Source organism: Scyliorhinus torazame, chromosome 6 (assembly GCF_047496885.1).
Source record: "Scyliorhinus torazame isolate Kashiwa2021f chromosome 6, sScyTor2.1, whole genome shotgun sequence".
In the NCBI taxonomy this organism is placed as follows: domain Eukaryota; kingdom Metazoa; phylum Chordata; class Chondrichthyes; order Carcharhiniformes; family Scyliorhinidae; genus Scyliorhinus; species Scyliorhinus torazame.
Window position 1 is genome coordinate 95158375 of NC_092712.1, and position 24797 is coordinate 95183171.

At 48.8% G+C, this 24797-nt stretch overlaps 1 protein-coding gene across 1 annotated transcript in view; it reads left to right on the forward strand.

Moving 5' to 3' along the window:
- LOC140424901 (phosphatidylinositol 5-phosphate 4-kinase type-2 alpha) overlaps positions 1-24797 on the forward strand; it is a 327324-nt gene that overhangs the window by 253085 nt on the left and 49442 nt on the right. The window contains exons 5-6 of the mRNA XM_072508501.1: positions 7717-7863; positions 21651-21689. Of these exons, the coding sequence (XP_072364602.1) occupies positions 7717-7863; positions 21651-21689 (186 nt within the window). The remainder of the gene's footprint in view (positions 1-7716; positions 7864-21650; positions 21690-24797) is intronic.

The following is a 24797-nucleotide window of genomic DNA, read 5'->3' on the forward strand; positions in this document are numbered from 1 at the left end:
ATAGAACTCCACCGGATACCCATCCGGCCCCGGGGCTTTACCCGATTGCATAGCCCTCAAGCTCACCAATATTTCTTCAGTCCTAATCGGGGCCCCAAGCCCGTCTACCAACCCCCTACCCACTTTTGGGAAGGTAAGTCCATTTAGAAAGCGCCTCATTCCCTCCGGCCCCGTGGGGGGTTCAGAGGTATAAAACTTACTGAACATCTTGTTCAGCCCTGCCGGATCTCCTACCAAGTCTCTTCTCCCCCCCCCCCCCCCCCCCCCCCCTGTCGACTACCTTCCCTATTCCCTAACCGCCTCCCTTTTCCTCAATTGCTGTGCCAGCATTCTACTGGCTTTCTCCCCATGCTCGTGGATCGCACCCCTTGCGATCTAAGCTGCTCTACCGCCTTACCTGTGGACAACACCCCAAACTCCGTCTGCAGTCTTCGTCGTTCCCTTAAAAGTTCTGCCCTCAGGGTCACTGCATACCGCCTGTCTATATGTAAGATCTCCTTTACCAGTCGGTCCGTTTCTGCCCTATCCGTTCTATCTCTATGTGCTCAAGTCAAGATCAGCTCCCCTCTCACCACTGCCTTCAGCGCCTCCCAGAGCACCGCAGCTGAGACTTCCCCAGTGCCATTGACCTGCAAGTAATTTTGCATACATTTCCTCACCCTCTCACACATCGCCTCATCCGCCAGCAGACCGACCTCTAGCCTCCATTGTGGGCGCTGAAAGCTTTCCTTACAAACCTGCAGATCAACCCAATGTGGAGCATGGTCCGAAATAGCGATCGCCGAATATTCAATGTCTGTCACCCCCGCCAGCAAATCCCTGCTCATGATGAAAACATCAATTTGGGAATACACGTTATGAACATGTGAATAGAACAAAAACTTCTTCCCCGTTGGATGACTAGCCCTCCATGGGTCAGCCCCCCCCCCCCCATTTGCTCCATGAACCCCCTCAGTTCCTTGGCCATTGCCTGCACCCTACCCGTTTTTGAGCGCGAGCGGTCCAGGCCGGGGCTTTACCCGATTGCATGGCCCTCAAAATCGCCTCCCATAATCAGCCTGTGCGAGTCCAGGTCAGGTATCTTCCCCAGCAGTCTCTTAATAAAATCCACATTGTTCCAATTTGGGGCATATACATTGACCAAAACCACCCTCATCCCCTCAAGCTTGCCACTCACCAAGACAAATCTGCCTCCCCCATCCGAGATTGTGTTACCCACCTCGAATTGCACCCGTTTGTTAACCAAAATCGCGACACGCCTGGTTTTAGTATCCAGCCCTTCCTTAACCTGACCTGGTCAGCTATTTTCAGATGAGTCTCCTGAAGCATTATTACGTCCGCCTTCAGCGCTCTCAGATGCGCGAACACGCAAGCCCTCTTTACCAGCCCGTTTAACCAAGTGATCAGCCTGGTTGGGGGGCTCCGTGCCCTCCCCCCTCGCCGATCAGCCATCTCCTTTCTTGGGGCCGCCCCTAGCCCCTGTGTCGCGCTTCCCCTGGCCTGCCTCCTGGCAGCCCCACCCCCGGCCTCCTCCATGTTACCAAATCCAAGTCCCTCCCTCGTCGGCAGATCAACTACCCCCCCACCCCCCAGCAACAACACCCTGTAACCTAATCCCTGCCATAAACTAGCTATGTGCAACCCCCCCTCCCCCCCCCCCCCCCCCCCCCCTCCCCAAACCTGGCTTCCGTAGACCAGCTCACCCAGCTAGCCTGGTGACTCTCGACTCCGGCGCCAACAAGTCTCCCATCTATTGTTCCCTCTGACCCATCCCCATCGCCACCACTTCCCCAAACCAGCCATCCTCGAGCAATTGTTCTGTAAACAAAACGAGGAACAAAGAAAACCCCAACACTAGTGCAATTCAAGTAATACAAAGTAATAGGCACTCCCAACCACCCCGATCAGAACCCAAAAAACCCCCAGCACCCAATAACCTTAACTTCCCTCTTTTCCAACGAAAATTCAAATACAGAAGAAGAAAAAAAACAAGAAACAAGAAAAACATGCAAACATCGCTTAGTAACTTGTTAACTTAAGTCCAAAAGTCCTCAGTTCGGCACCAGCCCTTCTCTCTTGGCGAAGCCCATCACGTCCTCGGGCTCCTCAAAATAATGGTGCTGTCCTTCGTGCATGACCCAAAGACGCGCCAGGTATAGCAGCCCAAATTTCACCTGTCTCTTAAACAAAATCTCTTTGACTTGCCTGTATCCTGCCCTCCTCCTAGCCACCTCCACGCTCAGGTCCTGGGAAATATTCAAGACACTATTGTTCCAATTGCAGCTCCGCGTGCGCTTGGCCCACTGTAGCACCCGCTCCTTGTCCAGGAACCTGTGGAACCGGACCACCATCGCTGGGGGGGGGCAGGCACTCGTGGCTGCCTCGCCAGCGCTCTGTGCGCCCTGTCCACCTCCACCGGATGAGGGAAGACATCATTCCCCAACAGCTTCTGGAACATGTCTGCCACATACGCGGCGGCATCCACTCCCTCAGCCCCCTCCGGGAGATAAACTATTCTTAAATCCTGCCGCCCGGGCCTATTTTCCAGGTCCTCCACCTTTTCCAGAAGCCTTTTTTGTTGGTCTTTCAACCTCCCCATCTCCACCTCCATCACCGTTTGGTGATCCTCCTGCTCCTCCAGCGCCTTCGTCAGCTTTTGGATCGTCTGATCCTGGGTATCCAGCCTCTGAATTGGGTCTAAACTGTCCCGTTTCAGCACAGTGAAGCCCTCTTGGATGACGTTCAGAGATGCTCTGTTGTTGGCTGGGCTGTCTGCACTGGGGTCCGGACATCGGCCATATTGCCCTCAGCAGCAGCTTCTACACTGCCCTTGTTTGTCCAACTCAACTCTTTACGATTCCTTCTGCTTCTTAATTCCATACAACTAAATCGGGAGTCAGTGCCTGAGTGCCTGTGCCTTCGCCTTCAGATCCAGCGCTCAAAAATACAAAAAGGTCCAAAAGTCCGACCGGAGCGAGAGCCACCAAATGTGCGACTTACTCCCTCATAGCCGCCACCGGAAGTCCCTTCTACATATATTTGTATCATCTGCAAATTTTTTTTTTTTTTTAATATTTTTATTCTCCTCCTTTTTCACATTTTCTCCCAAATTTACATCCACCAACAATAAACAATAATCAGCAACAAATATGTCAATCCCCATAACAATAACAACAATCCCATCCTCCCACCTACCCCCAAACATTAGCCCGTATGTTTACATAAACAAATGACAAAAAGGAATCAGGGATTACCCATAGTCTCCCTTAATTCACACAGCCCCCCCCCCCCCCCCCCCCCCCCCCCCCGCTACACTCACACACATCTTCGACTCCTTCAAAGAATCGGCTCATCCTCGCCCTCGTGAGGTGTGCTCTGTATATACCACCTTCAGCTGCATCAGCCCCAACCTCGCACATGAGGTGGAGGCATTTACTCTCCGGAGCACATCACACCAGACCCCCTCCTCTATAACCTCTCCCAACTCTTCCTCCCACTTTGCTTTGATCCCTTCCAGTGGTGCCTTGTCCTCTGGGGCAGCACGGTAGCATTGTGGATAGCAACATTGCTTCACAGCTCCAGGGTCCCAGGTTCGATTCCGGCTTGGGTCACTGTCTGTGCGGAGTCTGCACGTCCTCCCTGTGTCTGCGTGGGTTTCCTCCGGGTGCTCCGATTTCCTCCCACAGTCCAAAGATGTGCAGGTTAGGTAGATTGGCCATGATAAATTGCTCTTAGTGTCCAAAATTGCCCTTGGTGTTGGGTGGAGGTGTTGAGCCAGTGCAGACTCAAAGGGCCGAATGGCCTCCTTCTGCACTGTAAATTCAATGATAATCTATGATTAATCTAGGACAAAGGTTCGGCACAACATCGTGGGCCGCAGGGCCTGTTCTGTGCTGTATTTTCTATGTTCGATGGTCTTCTAAAATAGCTCCCCCGAATCGGCATTTCCCTTGACCCTGCCCCCAACCCGAAATGTTGGCGAAACTGCCTCCAAATTCTCAATTAAGCTATTATTACCGGACTCCCTGAGTATTTCCCCGCGGCTATCGAGAGCAGCGCTGTTGCTAGTGCTTTCAATCTCGACCCCCTGCACAAACTCTCCTCCATTGTGACCCACTGGGAATCAACCCCTCTGACCCAGCTCCGCACCTTCTCCACATTCACCGCCCAATAGTAGTTCATCAGGTTCGGAAGACCCAAACCCCCTGCCTGCCTTCCCCTCTGTAACAGCACCTTTCTCACTCTGGCCACCTTCCCTCCCCATATGAACAAGGTAATCCTTCCCTCAATCTCCCTGAAGAAAGCCTTTGGCAGGAAAATCGGTAGGCATTGAAAAATTAACAGAGATTCCGGCAACACATTCATTTTAACCGCCTGTACCCGACCCGCCAGTGACAGAGGGAGACCATCCCACCTTGCCAGGTCGGCTTTCAATCTCCCCACCAAACTAGCGATGTTGTACCTGCGAAGCATCCCCCACTCCCGGGCAACCTGCACCCCCAGATACCTAAAGTAAGTCCCTGCCCTACGGAATGGCAGCCCCCCCACTCCCGGCCAAGACACCACAAAATACTCACTCTTGTCCTGGTTCAGCTTGTACACCAAGAAAGACCTAAATACTCGCAGTAGCTCCAATATTCCCCCTATAGACACTCGGTTCCGACACATACAGCAGCAAGTCATCGGCACATAAAGACACCCTATGCTCTATTCCCCCCCGCCCCCGCCGCACTATAGGACATCCCTGCCTTGTCCCACGGTGGAGAGAAAAGTATCTCGAGCTGATGTTGTTTGTGCGGACACTCACCTTCGGCTCCTTTTTAGTAGCTTTACCCAGTTCACAAATCTTGGTCCAATCCCAAACCGCTCCAGAACGGCCATCAAGTACCCCCATTCTACCCGGTCGAACGACTTCTCGGCGTCCAATGCTACAACCACCTCTGTTTCCTTCCCTTCCACCGGTGCCATAACGACGTTCAAAACCCCTCCTAATGTTCGAAAAAAGCTGCCTCCCTCTCACGAACCCCGTCTGATCCTCACCTATCATCTTTGGGATGCTCTCCTCCAGCCTACCTGCCAATACCTTTGCTGATACTTTTGCGTCCACATTCAGAAGTGATATGGGCCTATACGACCCACACTCCGTCGGATCCTTATCTTTTTTTAGCAACAGGGAAATCGATGCCTGCCCCAAGATTTGAGGCAAATCCCTATCGCCTCTTCAAACATCCCCACCATCAGGGGTACCAGCTTATCCTTGAATTTTTTATAATAATCCACCAGAAACCCATCCGGCCCTGCCACCTTCCCCGACTGCATCCTCCCAATCGCATCCTTTATCTCCTGCTCCACTATTGCTCCTTCTAATGTAGCCCTATCCCCCTCCCCTAGCCTCGGGTACTCCAAACCATCAAGAAATTCCTGCATCTCACGGCCTCCCCCGGGTGGCTCTGACCTGTACAACCTCTCATAGAACTCCGCAAAAACCTTGTTAATCAGCACCGGAACCACCACCAACTTCCCTTCCCTATCCCTCACCTGAAGAATTTCCCTTGCCACTGCTTTCCTCCGGAGCTGACCTGCTAACATACGCCTTATCTCCATGTTCATAAACTGCATCCCTTGCTCGTTTCAGTTGGTGCACCGCTTTCCTGGTAGACAGTCGGTCGAAGCTCGCCTGTAGTTCCTTCCTCTTTTCCAACTTCGTTAGATCCCCATCTTCTGCATAACTCCTATCTACCTCCAACATCTCATCTATTACCCTCTGCCGCTCCAACCTCTCCTCTTTGTCCACCCTGGCCTTAAACAAAATTACCTCACCCCTCACCACCGCCTTTAGAGCCTCCCAGACAACTGCCTTCGACACCACACCCGTACAATTGAAACCTACATATTCCTTAATTACCTTTTCAATTTTCTCACCAAACACTTGCTTCCCCAAAAGTCCCACATCCAGTTTCCACCCGGCCTCTACACTACCCCCTTCTCCAGTACCATATCCACCCAATGCGGAGCATGATCTGACACTGCAATTGCCGAGTATTCATCTGCAAACTTAGCAACAGTGGCCTCAGTTCCTTCTTCTAAATTATTAATGTATATCGTGAATAGTTGTTATCCGAACACTGACCCCCTGTGGAACACCACTAGTCACTGGCTGCCATCCTGAAAAGAGCCCCTTTATCCCCAGTCACTGCCTTCTGCCAGTCAGCCATTCTTCTATCCGTGCCAATACCTTGCACCTAACACCATGGGCTCTTATCTATTTAGCAGCCTCCTGTATGGCACCTTGTCAAAGGCCTTCTGGAACTCCAAATTGATGACATCCACTGGTTCTCTTTGTCTAACTTTCTCGTTACCTCCTCAAAGAATTCTAACCAAGTTGTCAGGCATGACTTCCCATGACGAATCCGTGCTGACTCAGTCCTATTTTACCGTACACTTCTAAGTACTCTGCAATCTCATCCATAATAATAGACTCTAAAATCTTACGGGGTGTTACATTAGCTATTTTCCAATCCTCTGGGACCCTCCCTTTCTCCAGTGATTCCTGAACGATCACCACCAATGACTCCACAATTTCCTCAGCTATCCCCTTCAGAATCCTGGGGTGTAGTCCACCCAGTCTGGGTGATTTATCCTCCTTCTGACCTTCCAGTTTCCCCATCACCTTCTCCTTAGTGGTGGCCACTACACTCACCTCTGCCACCTGATTCTCTTGAAGTTCTGGTATGATACTGGTATCTTTCACTACTCTAGTCCCTAAGGTGTGAAAACAGTGTGCTAACCCGATTTTTCTGGACAGCCGAACCATCCTTTTTTAAAAATTTGTTCATGGGATGTGGACATCTCTGGCTGGGTCAGCATTTATTGCCCACCCCTGAGGGCATTTAAGAGTCAGCCACACATTGCTGTGGATCTGCCAGACCAGGTAAGGATGACAGATTTCCTTCCCTAAAGGAACCAGATGTGTTTTTACGACAATCGACAATGGTTTCATGGTCACCTTCAGACTTTTAATTCCAGATTTTTATTAATTCACATTTCACCTTCTGCCCTGGCGGGATTCAAGCCCCCAGGTCCCCAGAGCATGAATCTAAGTCTCTGGATTACTAATCCTACAACAATACCACTATGCCATGCCTCTCATTAGGGCAGCCAAGTGTATAGATGCCCATGTTAAACCTCCAGACAGCCAGTTGGTGAAGTAGGAGGCCAAAAGTCGATCTGTACTCCGTGTTAGATTTATTCAGAGTAAAACACTACAAGTGTGTTGCTCCGAGCACTACTACTCCCCTGCCTGTGTCAATACATGTCTCTTAATTTTTTTCACTGGAAATTGAGTTCCCAACTTGGGTTATATTCAAAATAAACAATTTGGCATACAAGATATCACAAGGCTGCCATCCTCGAGGACAGTAGATGTTAAATCGTTAAGACTGCCGGTTAAGTGCCTCTTTATAATGCCCTCCACCTGTATATACTTAAGCTATTAATGACAAATTAAGGTTATGGCCAGATAATAATGGATGCTAAGGTAATTTGGGGGAGGGGAGCTCTTCTTTATTTCTTTTTGATTGGCTAGACAAAATCTAAATGATTTGCTTCGTTTTTCATCCTTGTTCATTGTGCACTTTTGTGAATATCCCAACCTACGTTTGAGCATTGCAGAGCTGAATGTTTTTTCTTTTCTCCTTCTCTTTGTGTTCCCTGCAGTACATTGTGGAATGTCATGGGAACACCCTTATTCCACAATTCCTCGGAATGTATCGGCTGACGGTGGATGGGGTCGAGACCTACATGATTGTCACAAGGAATGTCTTTGGCCATCGACTCCCTGTTTACAGGAAGTATGATCTGAAGGTACGGAGAATAGGGTTCCACATTTGGTTGTTGGTTTGGATTGCGAGCAGCTCAACAGACCATTACGTACATGGGAAGAAAAAGAAATAAAAGAAAATACATAATAGGGCAACACAAGGTTGTTTTTCCAATTATTAAGTTTTGAAAACATTAACAATGACTCTTCTCCCTTGCTTTTTGTTCTATCTTTCTTGTTTTATTTTCTGAAATTTGCTTTCAACTAAACAAAAGTTCTTTTTTTTTATCTGGCACATGCCAATAGGACATGTGGGCTACAAAATTACAATTAACTCAAATTTCCCAGGAACGAATTTAAAACACCATAGCACATTTCTGAAGTAATTTTCACAAGCCCTTTCAATAACCATATTGATTCTTCAGCTCCTACTTTTTGATTTGTTTTGCACTTGCTCCTTTTGTCATTAGCTTTGTTTGTTATTCATTTACGAGATATGGATGGCACTGGTTGGTCAGCATTTATTGCTCATAGAACCATAGAATTTACAGTGCAGATGAGGCCATTCTGCCCATCGTGTCTGCACCGGTCCTCGGAAAGAGCATCCTACCCAAGCCCACACCTCCACCCTATCCGCATAACCCAGTAACCCCACCTAACCTTTTGGACACGAAGGAGCAATTTAGCATGGCCAACCCACCTAACCTGCATATCTTTGGTCTGTGGTGGTACTACAAAGCCACTCTTGGTGATGGACATTGAAGTCCCCCACTCAGAGCATATTCTGTACTTTTGTCACCCTCAGTGCTTCTTCCAAGTGGTGTTCAGCATGGTAATCACAAGAGATTTCCTTGCCCATGTTTAACCAGAAGCCATGAGACTTTGTGGGTCTAGTGTCAATGTTGAGGAGTCTCAGGGCAACTCCCTCCCGACTGTATACCACTGTGCTGCCACCTCTACTGAGCCAGGACATACCCAGGAATTGTGATAGCGCTGTCTGGGATATTGTCTGTAAGGTATGATTCTGTGAGTATGACTATGTCAGGCCGCTGCCTGGTTCGATGCCGGCTGGTCCGTCCGGTTTCATTCCTTTTTTGTGTTTTCGTAGCAATTGAATACAACTGAGTGGCTTGTTAGGGCATTTCAGAGTCAACCACATTGTTATGGATCTGGAGTCACATGTAGGCAAGACCAGGTAAGGATGGTAGATTTCCTTCCCTAAAGGACATTAGTGAACCAGATGGGTTTTTACGACAATTGACAATGGTTTCATGGTCACCAATTCCAGATATTTTATTGAATTTAAATTCCACCACCTGGCGTGGTGGGATTCGAACCTGGGTCCCCAGATCATTATCTGGGTCTCTGGATTACTAGTGACAATACCACTACGCCACCGCCTCCACCACTGAAGACATTTTTCATTTTTTCTACACTTTTTCTTTTCCAGCCATTCCCTTTCGTTCATTCATTGTTGGTCAACTTTTTTTCTCCTCAATTTATTTATTTCCCAACTTAATCATCTTCCTGTTTTCCTTTTATATTCCATTAACAAACGCTCCTACTAATTCAACGGAATTAGTGACCACCAGTGCGTCTCTTCTAGCTAATAAACTATAATTACTAGAAGCAGCATTAATTGCATGTTCCAACCATAGTCCTCTCCCCATCCTCTCTCCTTATCTCATGTAGATTCACCATCAATTGATAACTGCTTCTCGCAGTTAAAACACTCCCACTTTCCACTGGAATAATGGCCGAGCTGACTGGTGCTACATTGATAGTGCAGCCGTCCATCTCAGACGAGTAGCATTAGGATGACTTTCAGTCAGACCATGTCCCATCTACACTGACTGGCTGGAGCCCCAACTCTCCTGTTCAGAGGAGAATTCTGTGTCTATATGATTACATGCATGCGCATAACTTCTTTTGCAGAGGTTTACATTCTGAATCTTTAGCAGGGGTTCCGGGAGAACCCCTAACCACTTTCTAAACCAGTTTGACGCTGCACTGAAATTGCAGTCCATGTGATGTTAAACTCAAAATGAAACTGCATGCTCCAAAAGGGTCTGGTACCTTTGCTCTGAAGTCATGTAGGAGGACTTTGGTAATGACCTTTTGCTCTATTTTAGCATTAACTTAAAAGTGATAATGTTTCAACATGAACAGGTTTTAATTTACCTGCAACTGAGCCCATGCAGTGCAGCACAGTTTCTACCATCTGGGAAAGAATTCTACTCAAAGATTTCTCAATAGTGAGAGGCAGGCATACAAAACAACTCATTGAGATCAGAGGTTCTTAGTAATTGTCTGCAAAACACAGCTAGTTTCTTCTTCCTACTTTGTAGCTGCAACCATTTTCCTCAACAACAAACAAGTCAAAAGACATTTATTTGTGTATGCTTTGGCCCCTGTGAACAACACAAAGATGCTGTACAATATACGTAGATGAAAAAAGATTAGGAAAAAGCTTCAGGTGTTTTCTGCAAATTATTGTGCATTTAAAAGTTGGTGTCCAACTAATTAGCAATTCATTGAAGCATTTTAGTTTGGAGCAATTACACATTGCCTTTTGTGTATGTGTGTGTGTGTGGGGGGGAGGGGGGGGGGGTCATGGAAATAAAACTGAAATATACTGTTCTACAAGTCTCAACCAGTCAATAGAGTGCACCAGGCAAGACCCAAATTATACCGTAGACTGCGATTCACATCGGTGCTTCACAAGTCCAGAGAGATACACTGCCCCAGGGACTATTCTATGGCAAAAGAATACGGTGAGCACAGCTCTTTCTTTATGATATATAAAGACCCTGTTCTAAGTTTATTGGTTTACAGGAGACCTGGATGCTTTTAATGTAGAGAATTTAATTGAAGGATGACATTTGTCAATTTTCTTGAATGGCTTAGGGAAGTGTGTTCTTGAACAGCCTGTGGTGTACTAAGAAGTTAATGGGAAAACTCGTCAGTAGCTGGAATCATGCCTCATGCAAATAAACTAGTGATAGTCACAGGCAAATCATCACAGCCCAGGATGTCATTGCAAGAGTGTGTTCGGAAATTGTTCCCAGCCTAACCATCTTCAACTTCATCAATCACCTTTCCTCTGTTAGGAGATCAGCAATGGAGCTCTCTGCTGCCAGTTCACAGTGCTCAGCTCCTTTCACATGACCTTTGATAATGAAGCTGTGTACCCCAGTCTATAGCAAGACTCGGGTAGCCACCAGACTTTGACAAACAAGGGCAGTTGATAGCCACACCATATAAATGCCAGTGAAATCATCATTGCCAATAAGAGAAAGCTCAAGTCCATCTCCTTCTCAAAGGTTACCATTGACCAGAAGCTGAAATGGACCAGCCAAATGAACAATATGACTACAAGTACAAGGCCAAAGCTGAATGTTTTGTGATTACTGACTCGCATTTTGATCGCCTCAAAGTTCCTTCACCAGCTACAAAAGCTCAAGACAGAATTGTGGTAGAATGTTCATTACTTGTATGGATGGGTTATAAAGGACAGCACTTCAAGCTGCATGTTATCCAGGAGAGGGGAAGCTAGGTGCTGCTATGACTCCGTATGCAACATTGGTACACTAAATGTAATCTGTAGATTCTGTGTATGTTCTACAAGATTTATTGCAGGTTACCTCAATAGTACCTCTACCACTGTGACAACCATAAGACATAGGAGAAAAAGTAGGCCACTCGGCCCTTCGTTGCTCTGCCATTCAATGAGATCATGGCTGATCTGATAATCCTCAACTCTACTTTTCTGCCTTACCCCCATAACCCTGGATTCCCTTGCTGATTAAAAATCTGTTTATCTCAGCCTTGAACATACTAAATGACCCAGCCTCTACAGCTCTCTGGGTAAATTATTCTACAGACTTACTACCCTCCAAGAGAAGAAATTCCTCCTCATCTCTGTCTTGAATGGACAATCCCTTACTCTGAGATTATGCCCCCTGGTCCTAGACTCGCCTACAAGAAAAAACATCCTCTCAACATCCATCCTGTCAAACACCCTTGAGAATCCCATATGTCTCAATAAGGTCAGATCTCATTCTTCTAAAATCCAATGAGTACCAAGAGCAACAATGTTGTGGGAGCATCATCGCCAAGTTCCCTTCCAAGCTACAGCATCATGACTTGGACCTAAATCACCATTCCTTTGTTGCTGCATCAATATCCAATAATTTATCAGTTAACATCACTGTAGGACCACCATCACAGGTCGTGGAGCCAGTTTAGTTCAGTTGGCTGGACAGCTGGTAATTTATGCAGAGTGAGGCCAACAGCACGGGTTAATTTCCCGTTATTCATGAAGGTCCGACTTCATTAATTTTGACCTTGTCCCTTGCCTGTGTTTGTGGTGATCCTCAAGTTAAATCATCACCTGTCAGCCCTCCTCCTCATAGGGGAAAGCAGCCTCTGGTCATCTGGGACAATGGCGATTTGACTTTACTTACTGGGCCCACCATCGCCAGATTAGGTGCAGCAATTCTGGCAAGTCCATTACCAGCTTTTCAAAGCAGCTGGTATGAGCAATGTCACCAATCACCTAAGAACAAATAACTTTTTAATTTTTTCATTTCCATCTACAGAAACACACTGATTATGTGTGAGAATAGTGGAGGGAAAATCTCGGTATTATTTAAGAACAAATTTGATGCTACAGTTTTGTCATTCCTGTGATGCCCTTCAGTTCATGCCTCCTTATTACGGTTTCACCAAACACTCACTATTCACAATCTCAAAAGCTCAACATAATTTTGGAAACAACTTATAGACTGCCTTTAGTGTGATGAAACATCTCCAGGTGTTTCACAGATGCATTATAAAACAAGCACCGAGCCACGGAGATGATACTGGGTCAGATAATCAAAAGTTTGGTCAAAGATGTAGTTTTTAAGGGGAGTCTCAAAGGAGGAAAGTGAGGGAGGGAGGGTGAGAGGTGGAGGGAGGAAATTCTCGCGTTTGGAACCTGTTCAACTAAAGCACTATTAGTGGAGCAGTTATGATTTGGAATGCACAAACAGCCAGAATTAGCAGAGCAAAGAAATCTCCGAGGTTGTGGGATTGGAAGATATTACAGAGATGGAAAGGGCAAGGCCATGTAGGGATTTGGAAACAGTAGTGAGAATTTTAAAATGAAGATGTGCCTGGGGCTAATGTAGGTCAGCAATTACAGGGATGTTTGGGGAATGGGGTATGCTGTCAGTTAAGAGGCATGATGTTTTGCATGACCTCAAGTTTACAGAGAGTACAATGTGGAAGAGCAGCCTGGAGTGTATTGGAATCATCTCATGTAGAGGTAACAAAGGCTTGAATTGAGGCTTTCAGCAGCCGATGAACTGAGGCAGGGATGAAGTCAAGCACTGTTGCTTGAGTAAGGAGCTCTGGGTCAAATGTGACACCAGACTTGCAAACAGACTGTTCTCGGGGAAAGAGATGGAGAGGGTGTTTCACAGGAGCGTCATAAAACAAACACTGAGCTACAGAGGAGGTATTGGATCAGATGTCCAAAACCTTGGTCAAAGAATTTGGTTTTAAAGAGTCTTAAAGGGGAACATGAGGTAGAGAGGGGGGGTGGGGGGGGTGAAAACAATGGCTGGAATTTTCCGGCTGTTTGCAGTACCGCCGAAGGCGCATTCCCATCACGGATTTCCCAGCTGCGAGGGGTTGCGTTCAGCAGGAAACCCCGTTTGGCCGCTGGTGGGCTGCCTCCGCCACCATGAAACACATGGTGGGATGTGTGGAAAATACAGCCCCATGGTTTCACTCTTCTCAATATTTAATTGGAAGAAATTTCCAGAATCAGATGTCGGATAAGCAGTCTGATAATTTAGCTGCAGTAGCAGAGCTGAGAGAGCTGGTGGTGAGGTAAAACTGGGTGTCGCCAGTTTACGTTTGGAAACTAATACCGTGCCTTCAGATAATGTCACCAAGGGGCAGTATGAAGGTGAGTAGCTCATCTTGTGTCGGCCCTCACCTTCACTTGGCTTTCACCTGTGCCTCCAAGCAGCCACACCCTGATAAATTGCTTTGATGTGTGAGCCAAACCAATTGACATTGGCGTCAGATCTCCTACCCGCAGCAACCCAGGAATTTATCTACTCCTGGAATGTGAATACCGATTCTGGTGGACTAGACAGGTAAGACCAATCTAAGATCCAATGCTCTTAAAGGGAGGTCAGTGCCATATTGTGGAATGCTTAGAGCTTGACGAGACACAGAAGACATCCCGGTTACCCACTGCATCCAGATCTATCTCTGACCATTGAGACGAGTGGTGGGAAACCGGGGGCCGGGTGTGGCCGGGTTCTGAGTGCAGCCCACAAGACATTTTATTGACCGTTGGCCATGCTCAGGGTTGCCACATTCCGCTGATTTCCATCCACATGTTTTTTTCCCCCTACCGGTATGACTGAAGTGATACATACGCACGTAAAGCAAGGGCAGGTGGAAGTGAAGTGTGTGCAGATTGCACACAACACTGACTGAGAGAGCCGTGTGCTCCCCCTGCATCCAAAATGTAAATATTTATTTTGTTTTACCATTCGAAGTTGATGATCGTTCTATTGAAGCATATTCTATTCCTTGTGATAAAGTATATGGTGTGTATTAAATGTATTTAATCTTGTTCATGGGGTCATGATTAGTGAACAAGCCTGATTTCAATGTTGCGGCCCACTGAGATGAAGGAGGGCCACTCGTGTGGCCCACTCACAAGCCTAGGTTGCTCATCACTGATCTAGACTCATCTCGCCACTCAAATAAAATAGGTCAGGACAAGAGAATGCGGCTGACCATGTGCAAGTCTCTCTGACTATTATTCAACTCATGCAGATGTCATGTTAAGTGAAGCAAGTTGTACCACAAAGCACTAATGAATGTATTGAAGATGTTGGTGTGTGCTTCTTTGTTATGGACAGTACTTTCTATGAATTAAAATCTTTATGCCAAAATTGTTGCAATTTCCATGTCTTTCTTTCTATATTGAGGTGTATTAAAATTATTTGCTTGTGGATGCAAAGATCGGTTGGACTTCCGGTTGCGGCTATGCGGAGCTAAGTCGCACGTTCGGCAGCTCCTGACAGAAACGGACTTTTGGGCTCTTTTTAGGGCCCCCAGCAGAATTTGTTCAACGGTTCCCAGTGTGGGAAGGTGACAGTAACATTTCCCCGGCACTGTATGGATTGGACCAGGAGTGGAGCGGTGAAAAAAAGTAGTTTTGGAGCAGCGAAAAGTGCGAGGGAGGAAAACCAAGATGGCGGCGGGTGGAGACCAGGCAGCGTGGGTGCAGTGGTCACAGGAACAGCAGGAGTTTCTCCAGCGCTGCTTCACGGAATTGAAGGCAGAGCTGTTGGAGCCGATGAAGGTTTCGGTAGACAAGCTGCTCGAGACCCAGAAGGTCCAAGGGGCGGCAAAAGGCCTCTGAGAACGAGGATAAGATCTTGGGCCTGATGGTGAAGGTAGAGGCGCACGAGGCGATGCATAAGAAATGGCAGGAGAAGTTCGAGGACATGGAGAACCGGTCGAGGAGGGAGAATCTGCGGATTCTGGGTCTCCCGGAGGGAGTGGAGGGGTCGGATGTTGGAGCATACGTGGTCACGATGCTGAACACGTTGATGGGCGCGGGGGCCTTCCCGGGGCCCCTGGAGCTGGAGGGAGCCCACCGAGTCCTGGCGAGGAGGCCCAAGCCCAACGAGCCGCCGCGGGCGGTGCTGGTGCAGTTCCACCGCTTTGTGGACAGGGAGTGTGTCCTAAGGTGGGCAAGGAAGTAGTGGAGCAGCAGGTGGGAGAATGCAGAGGTCCAGATATACAGGGACTGGAGCGCGGAGGTGGCCAAGAAGAGGACCGGGTACAATCGGGCTAAGGCGGCTCTGCATCAGAAGGGGGTGAAATTTGGAATGTTGTAGCCGGCATGACTGTGGGTCACTTTCAAGGACCGCTACCACTACTTCGAGACGCCGGAGGAGGCGTGGACCTTTATCCAGGCCGAAAAGTTGGACTCGGATTGAGGGGGGGTGGGGGGGGTAGCCCCCTGATCCGGCTGATAACTTGGAATGTGAGAGGCCTGAACGGGCCGGTCAAGAGGGCCCGTGTGTTCGCGCACCTGAAGGGACTGAAGGCAGATGTGGTCATGCTCCAGGAGACACATTTGAGGGTAGCAGACCAGGCAAGGCTGAGAAAGGGGTGGGTAGGGCAGGTTTTCCACTCTGGGTTGGACGCAAAGAATCGAGGGGTGGCGATTTTGGTGGGGAAGCGGGTGTCGTTTGAGGCGCTGAACCGTGGCAGACAATGGAGGTAGGTACGTGATGGTGAGCGGTAGGCTGCAGGGGGTGCGGGTGGTCTTGGTGAATGTGTATGCCCTGAATTGGGACAATGCCGGATTTATGCGGTGCATGTTGGGCCGGATTCCGGACCTGGAGGCAGGGAGGTTGATGATGATGGGGGGGGGGGAAGAGAGGAGAAACACTTCAATACGGTATTGGATCCAGCATTGGACCGCTCTCGATCCAGGACGGGTAAGAGGCCGGCGGCGGCCAAGGTGTTGAGGGGGTTTATGGACCAGATGGGAGGAGTGGACCCATGGAGGTTTGTTAGGCCGGGGGCCAGGGAATTCTCTTTCTTCTGCCACATCCATAAAGCCTACTCCCAGGCTGACTTCTTCGTTTTGAGCAGGGCGCTGATCCCGAGGGTGGAGGAGACTGAGTATTCGGCCATAGCCATCTCAGACCATACTCCGCACTGGGTGGAGCTCGAGCTAGGGGAGGAGAGGGACCAGCGCCCGCTGTGGCGCCTGGAGGTGGGTTTGCTGGCGGATGGGGAGGTGAGCGGGCGGATCCGGGGGTGCATTGAAAGATACCTAGAGGTGAACGATAATGGGGAGGTGCAGGTAGGGGTGGTCTGGGAGGCGCTGAAGGCGGTGATTAGGGGAGAGCTAATCTCCACTAGGGCCCACAAGGAGGTGAAGGAGAGGAGAGAGAGGGAGAGGTTGGTGGGGGAGATTTTAAGGGTAGATAGGAGGTATGCAGAGGTCCCCGAGGAGGGACTACTCCAGGAGCGACAAAGCCTCCAGGCCGAGATCGGCCTGTTGACTACCAAGAAGGCGGAGGTGCAGTGGAGGAAGGCGCAAGGGGCGATGTATGTATATGGGGAGAAGGCTAGCCGGATGCTGGCACACCAGTTGCGGAAGCGGGAGGCGGCGAGGGAGATTGGGGAGTTAGGGATAAAGGGGGGACATGGTGCGGAGTGCGGTGGGAATAAATGGGGTATTTAGAGACTTCTATGAGGGGCTGTATAGGTCTGAGCCCCCGACGGAGGAGGGGGGGATTCGTCGTTTTCTGGACCTGCTGAAGTTCCCGAGGGTAGAGGAGGGGCAGGTGGCGGGGCTTGGGGCACCGGTAGGGCTGGAGGAGCTGACTAAGGGGCTGGGGAGTATGCAGGCAGGAAGGCACCGGGGCCAGATGGGTGCCCGGTGGAATTTTACAGGAAGTATATGGACCTGTTGGGCCCACTACTAGTGAGAACTTTCAATGAGGCGAGGGAGGGGGGGGACCCTACCCCCCACTATTTCCAGGGCGCTGATCTTGAAGCGAGACAAGGACCCTTTACAGTGTGGGTTGTATAGATCAATCTCGCTCCTCAACGTGGATGCAAAGCTGTTAGTGAAGGTGTTGGCTACCAGAATTGAGGATTGTTTTCCGGGGGTGATCCGCGAGGACCAGACGGGTTTCGTGAAGGGGAGGCAGCTAAACACCAATGTGCGGAGGCTCCTGAATATAATCATGATGCCTGCAGTGGAGGGGGAAGCGGAGATAGTGGCGGCTATGGATGCGGAGAAGGCCTTTGATAGGGTGGAGTGGGGGTACCTATGGGAAGTGTTGAGGAGGTTTGGGTTCGGGGAGGGGTTTGTTAGTTGGGTTAGGTTACTGTACGAAGCCCCGGTGGCGAGTGTGGCCACAAATCGGAGGAGGTCGGAATACTTTCGGCTGTACCGGGGGACGAGGCAGGGGTGCCCCCTATCCCCCTGCTATTTGCGTTGGCAATTGAACCTTTGCCAGTGGCTTTGAGGGAGTCCAGGAACTGGAGGGGGCTGGTGGGGGGGGGGGGGGGGGGGGGGGGGGAAGGAGAGGAGGAACACCGGGCGTCACTGTATGCAGCCGACCTGTTACTGTATGTGGCGGACCTGGTGGGGGGGATGCCGGAAGTGATGCGGATCCTCGGAGTTTGGAGACTTTTCTGGGTATAAGCTCAACATGGGGAAGAGTGAACTATTCGTGATACACCCAGGGGACCAGGGAAGGGGGATAGACGAGCTTCCACTGAAGAGGGCGGAAAGGAGTTTTCGGTACCTAGGGATCCAGGTGGCCAGGAGCTGGGAGGCCCTACGCAAGCTCAACGTGACTAGGCTGGTGGAGCAGATGGAGGAGGAGTTTAAAAGGTGGGATATGCTGCCACTCTCCTTGGCGGGTCAGGTACAGTCAGTGAAGATGACGGTGCTCCCGAGGTTCCTTTTTATATTCCAGTGCCTCCCCATCCTGATCCCTAAGGCCTTTTTTAAGCAGGAGCATCATAGGGTTTGTATGGGCGAAAAAGACTCCGAGGGTGAGAAGGGTGTTTCTGGAACGGAGCAGGGACAGAGGAGGGCTAGCGTTGCCTAATCTGTGTGGGTACTACTGGGCTGCCAATGTGGCGATGATACGCAAGTGGGTAAGGGAGGGGGAGGGGGCGGCGTGGAAGAGGCTGGAGATGGCGTCCTGTGTGTGCACGAGCCTGAGAGCGCTGGTGATGGCATCGCTACCGCTCCCGCCGACAAGCTACACCACGAGTCCAGTGGTGGCGGCGACCCTCAAAATTTGGGGGCAGTGGAGACGCCACAGGGGGAGGCAGAGGCTTCGGTGTGATCCCCAATCCGAGAGAACCATCGGTTTGTCCCGGGGATAATGGATGAGGGGTTCCTGAGCTGGCACAGGGCAGGAATTAGAAGGATGGGGGACCTGTTTATAGATGGGATGTTTGCGAGCCTTGGGGCGCTGGAGGAAAAATTCAGGCTCCCCCCTGGAAATGCCTTCAGGTACATGCAGGTAAGGGCATTTGTAAAACGGCAGGTAAGGGAATTTCCGCTGCTGCCAGCACGTAGGATCCAGGATCGGGTGCTCTCGGGGGTGTGGGTTGGAGAAGGCAATGTCTCGGCGATCTACCAGGAGATGCAGGAGGAGGAGGAGGAGACGGCCTCGGTGGAGGAGTTGAAAGGTAAATGGGAGGTGGAACTGGGGGAGGAGATAGACGAGGGTACGTGGGCATACGCCCTGGGTAGGGTAAATTCTTACCCCTCTGATACAATTTAAGGTTCTGCACAGGACGCAGATGACGGGGGCAAGGCTGAGTCGTTTTTTGGGGAGTGGAGGACAGGTGTGTGAGGTGTTCGGGGAGCCCAGCAAATCCTGCCCACATGTTCTGGGCGTGCCCAGCGCTGGATGGGTTCTGGAGGGGCGTTGCAAGGACGGTGTCTAAGTTGGTCAACACTCTGGTTAAGCCGAGTTGGGGGCTCGCACAATTTGGGGTATCGGATGAGCTGAGAGTGCAGGAGGCGAAAGAGGCCGGTATTCTGGCCTTTGCGTCCCTGGTAGCCCGGCGGAGGATTCTGCTACAGTGGAAGGATGCGAGGCCCCTGAGCGTGGAAGCCTGGATCAGCGACATGGCAGGGTTCATTAAATTGGAGAGTGTAAAATTTGCCTTAAGAGGCTGTGCAAGGGTTCTTCAGGCGGTGGCAACCGTTCCTAGACTTTCTAGCGGAGCGTTAGAAGGTGGTCAGCAGCAGCAGCAACCCAGGGGGGAAGGGGTTGGGTACGTTGTGTTTACTACTGTGTTTATTATTGTTTAATGGGGGCTTGTATATTGGGGGAGTACGTGACATAGCTATTAGATGTTTATTTATGTGTTCTTTGTTTTTTCTTATTTCTATAAGGGGGGGTTGTTGAAAATATGTAAAAAATTTGAATAAAAATATATATATTTTTAAAAAAGTGGATGCAAAGATCGAACCTACAGTGCAAAAGGAGACCATTTGGCACATCGGGTCTGCACCCTACCTTGGCCCTATCCCCGTAACCTAACTGGCATGACTAATCCACCTAACCTGCACATTTCTGGACTGTGGGAGGAAACCAGAGCACCCAGAGGAAACCCACGCAGACACGGGGAGAAAGTGAAAATTCCACATACAGTTACCCAAAGCCGAATTGAACCCGGGTCCCTGGTGCTATGAGGCTAACCACCACAGTGCTGCCACGCATGATGTCCAAAGCTACTTTTCTCTCCAATAAACTATCTTCTTAAACCCCTCTCCCCCTGTCTTCTCCAGCCTCGCCTCCAATGACAGTGGGCAGCATGGTAGCACAATGGTTAGCACAGTTGCTTCACAGCTCCAGGATCCCAGGTTCGAGTCCCGGCTTGGGTCACTCTCTGTGCAGAGTTTGCATGATATTGCTCCCTCCGCTGTCTCTACATTGTCACAATGTTTATTCATCGTCCAGTATTGGATGAACAGAAATTTCTTCCAACTAAAAATTGTTTTCAGTCTCTTCACAATTCTGTTTTCTAGCCACTGACTTAATTCTTCTATCTTGCCGCTGTCTCAGGGTGAATCAGACTGTTTCCAACCTTGCTGTCATATTTTATTCTAAGTGGAGCTTCTGACCACAGATCTGCATCATCACCAAGACCACCTGATCCACTTCTATAGTATTGCCTGACTCCTCCCTGCCTCAGCTCATCTGCTTTTGAAACCCTCATCCATGCATTTGTTTTCTCTAAACTTGACCATTCCAATATACTACACATATGGTAGCATACTTGTTATGTTACTGAACTAGTAATCCAGAGGCCTGGACCAATTATCAGGAAATATGAGTTCAAATCCCACCAACTGGGAAATTTAAATTTGGGTAATTAAATAAATCTGGAATGATGAACTAATATCAGTAATGGTGACCATGTAGCCACCAGATTGCTGAAACCGCTGGGTTTTCATTACAATATCTTCAGGGAAGGATATTTTCTGTCCGTACCCATTCTGGCCTCCCTTTGACTCCAGAGACGCAGCAATGTGGTTGACTCTTAACTGCTCTTTGAAATTTTGCATTCAGAAAGGTGGTTCATTGTCACCACCTTCTGAAAGATGTTTGGGGATGGGCATTAAATGCTGGCTCTGTCAGTGATACCCACGTCCCATGAATGAAGATTTTCAAAAATCACCCGACTGGGCCTCAGGTTCTACCCAATATAAACTTGAGATCATCTGAAACTTTTGAGCCCATATCATAACTCCTACCAAGACCCATTCCTGCATCACCTGTACGCTCGTTGGCCTACATAGACTCCTGATTAAGCAACACCTTGATATTAATTCTTATTGTCGTTTTCAAATCGCTCTATGGCCGCCCTACCCTCTCTAATCGCCTACTATCCTCAGGTATCTGCGCCCCGCACCCCCCTCCCCAGGTTCTGGACTTTTGAGCAATCCTAGTTTTAATTGTCTCCATCATTGGTGACCATGCCTTCAGCTGCCAAGACACGAAGTTCTGGAATTTGCTTCCTAAATCTGCCTTTCTTCTTTTTGTTCCTCACTTAAGACGGCCCTTTAAATCACGTTTGACCAAGAGTTTGGTCGACTGTCTCCTTTTGTGGCTCGGTATCAAATTTTGTTGATAATGCCCCTGTGAGAAGCGCCTGTGTTTTTTTTTACTATGTTACAGGTGCTTTAATACAAGTTGTTGGTGTTGGATGTATGATGTGATACTCAACTTCTGTTTCCTCGTTTCAGGGTTCCACAGTGGCCAGAGAAGCTAGCGACAAAGAAAAGGTAAATTGCTAATTCTGTCAGTGATAATTTATAGGTAGCAGCACACAACATTAAGCTTTAAACAAATAACAATTAAGCTAATTATTTCATTAGTCTGACTAAAATAAGAATTTAATGAATTTAGTCTCCATTTCTCACTGTTTTTATCATCAACTTCCAAACATACGTGATCAGGAATATGATTTTGATAAAGTAACATTCATTGTTCCTGTGTAATCCCAATTTTCAAAACGTGATAAAATATTATTACAGTAACTGACCAGTGCTATAAGCCATGCAGGAGATTGAAAACTGCAGTAAAACTGCATTGTGAAACAGAAAATCGAAGGAATTGAATGATATGAGTATGATATGAGCTGGGACCTATCAACAATGGATAGTCTCATCTAATGTAATGGCCTCTTCCAATTTTCTACTTCGACCAAACATACAGCCTTTCTTCACTTTTACACTTTTCATTGGTTACTTAATTCAGTGTATGTTCTTGGTGGAGAAACTAAAAACTAGTAGGATTTTTTTCTTTCACCCTTTCCTCCAGTTTCCAAGGCTCGATTAAAGTGCCATGCTGTGCCTGAAAAGTACTGCAATGTGGTGCAACGTGGCCAATACAGGCTGGGTGACCCCGCTCCCGGGATCTACCTGGCTCCCAATGCCTCACAAGACCGAACCCGATCTTGCGAGATGTTGCAATGTGAATCCCTTCCATTGTGGCAGGATCACTTTTAGGCAAATCTGCATATTAGAATATTAGAGCAAGACAGCTAGTCTCACTTTAATGTGCAAATTCGCGAGGTACCCAAGGCTTTGGGAGACCCATTCGCCTTGGAGACCTTGGGCGAGCGCCGTTCAGTACTGATTTCCACAAACGGGGACCAGGGAATCCGAGGCCCCCAGGTGCATGCCGTTTGGGCAGGGTGGTACCCTGGCAGTGCCACCTGGATGCCAGTCTGGCATTGCCAGCTGGTAGGGGCACTGCCAGGTTGACACTGCCAAGATGCCCAGCTGGCATTTTTTTGCACGGTGGCAGTTGGGCCAGGGGTGCCCTGCACAGCTGTTGGAGGGGTGTGCAGGGATCCCGTGACCCTACCTTAGTGCATTGAAGCTTGGGGGGAGGGTCGGGGGTTGCTTTGGGGGTTAGAGATCGGAATGTAGTTTACAAATGTTGTCTTGATATCTCACTTCACTGAGGAGTTCCAGCGAGCGGAGCTCCTCAATGCACAAAACGGGGCTATGTGCAGCCTCGGCTGCACGTGCCCACTGAGGCCCCTTATCTCACCCAGTGCCTTTTAATAGCCTTGTGCTTCTCGGCGCTGCAAGCACCAGGAAACACGCGGCTAAATGTGCTCACTATGGGACTTTGTTCCCATTTAGTTAAATCCCGCTCTCAGTTGTGTATTGCTCAATAGTTTAAAGCACCTGAATTTACTTATAAAGGCCACATGGTCTGCCATGGGATCTTGTCTGAATGTGCGATTAATAGATAAGGTAATCATCGGAGAACCACACTTCCCATTCTGGGGAAAATTAAATAATGAATTGGAAAAGCTTAACCCAGGAAATATTCGTATTCGAAATCTAAATTTTTCCTGGGACCTTCTCAACCAGTGCCCTGTACGGTTGTAGCAAGACTTCCCTGCTTGTATAGTCCAAACCCCTTGCAATGAAGGCCAACATTCCATTTGCTTTCCTAACTACTTGCGATACCTGCATACTGACATTTTGTGATTCATGATCAAGGATACCCATATTGCTCTGTATCTGCAGCATTCTGCAGTCTCTCTCTTTTTAAATAACATTCTACTTTTCAATTTTTCCCATGAAGGTGGACAACCTCACATTTGTCTGCATTATACTCCATATGCCAGGTTTTTGTCCACTCATTTAACCTACCTCTATTCCTTTTCAGACTCTTTGTATCCACCTCACAACTTGCATTCCAACCTATCTTTGTACCATTAGCAAATTTGGCTACAGTACACTGACCCTTTATTCAAGTCATTCATACAGATTGTAAATAATTGAGGCTTCAGCACCGATCCCCATCGCACTTCACTAGTTACAGTTTAGCAAGTGGAAAGTGGCCCATTTATCTCAACTCTCTGGTTCCTTTACTCCTCTATCCATGCTAATATGTATGCACATATGAAATAGAAGCAGAAGTAGGCCATTCGGCCCCTCGAGCCTGCTCCACCATTTGATAATTTGGCACATCATCCTTTAACACCATGAGCTATTGGGCGTGATTATCTGTCCTCATTGCGCTCTCGGTCAAACGAAACGAGGCCGGTGAATAGCGGGAGAGGCCAAAAACAAGAACCCCGCCCGACGCCAAATAATGCAACAGGCCCGCTCCCGAAGGTGAATTCAGGATCTCTCCATAGCGTGGCAAGAAACCAATTATCAGCACTTAAGCCCAATTTCCATACAATTAACGAAAGCCACCCCCATATCCAATGGCCTCCTGTCATTCAGCAGCCTCCCGAGCAAATGTTCACGCTGGCACCCATTAGTACTTTTGAAAAACGTGAACTTGGCGGAAGGCCTTCTGGGGGGGGGGCCGAGGAGGTGAGTAGCCATCCATAACCCCTATCGACTGCCGAGACATCTGGCAGGTGGCTGAAGACTATAGCTAGTAGGGCAATGGCAATCGCGGGTTAAGTGAGCACTTCACGCACCCCAAGGGGATTCCTGTGGGTGGGTGGGCCATGTAGCATGTGGGAGTCATTGCTTAACATCCCAATAACACCTTGATGCCTGGACACTGCTTGAACACTGCGGGAAGCAACACCACACACGCAGCAGCCAACATCTGAACACCCAGGGAATGGGACACAGCTCCGGGGACATTTCCATGGCTAGAAGGGGTGATGCCTGGAGAGGTGGGCCAAGAGATTGGAGGTCAGCCCGCTTTTCAGAACAAAGTAACGGAGGCATCATAATGGTTGTGCACAAATGTGCATAATGTGTTTTACAATTCCCCACTCTCTTGACGGTGCTGCCCCCCCACTCACCCCCTACGTACCCCTTCCCCTCTCCCCTCTCCCCCAAGCCGTCAGTGAACTCAGTGTTCCTCAAAGTGCTTGGCCCTCCTAGCTCTACCACTATATC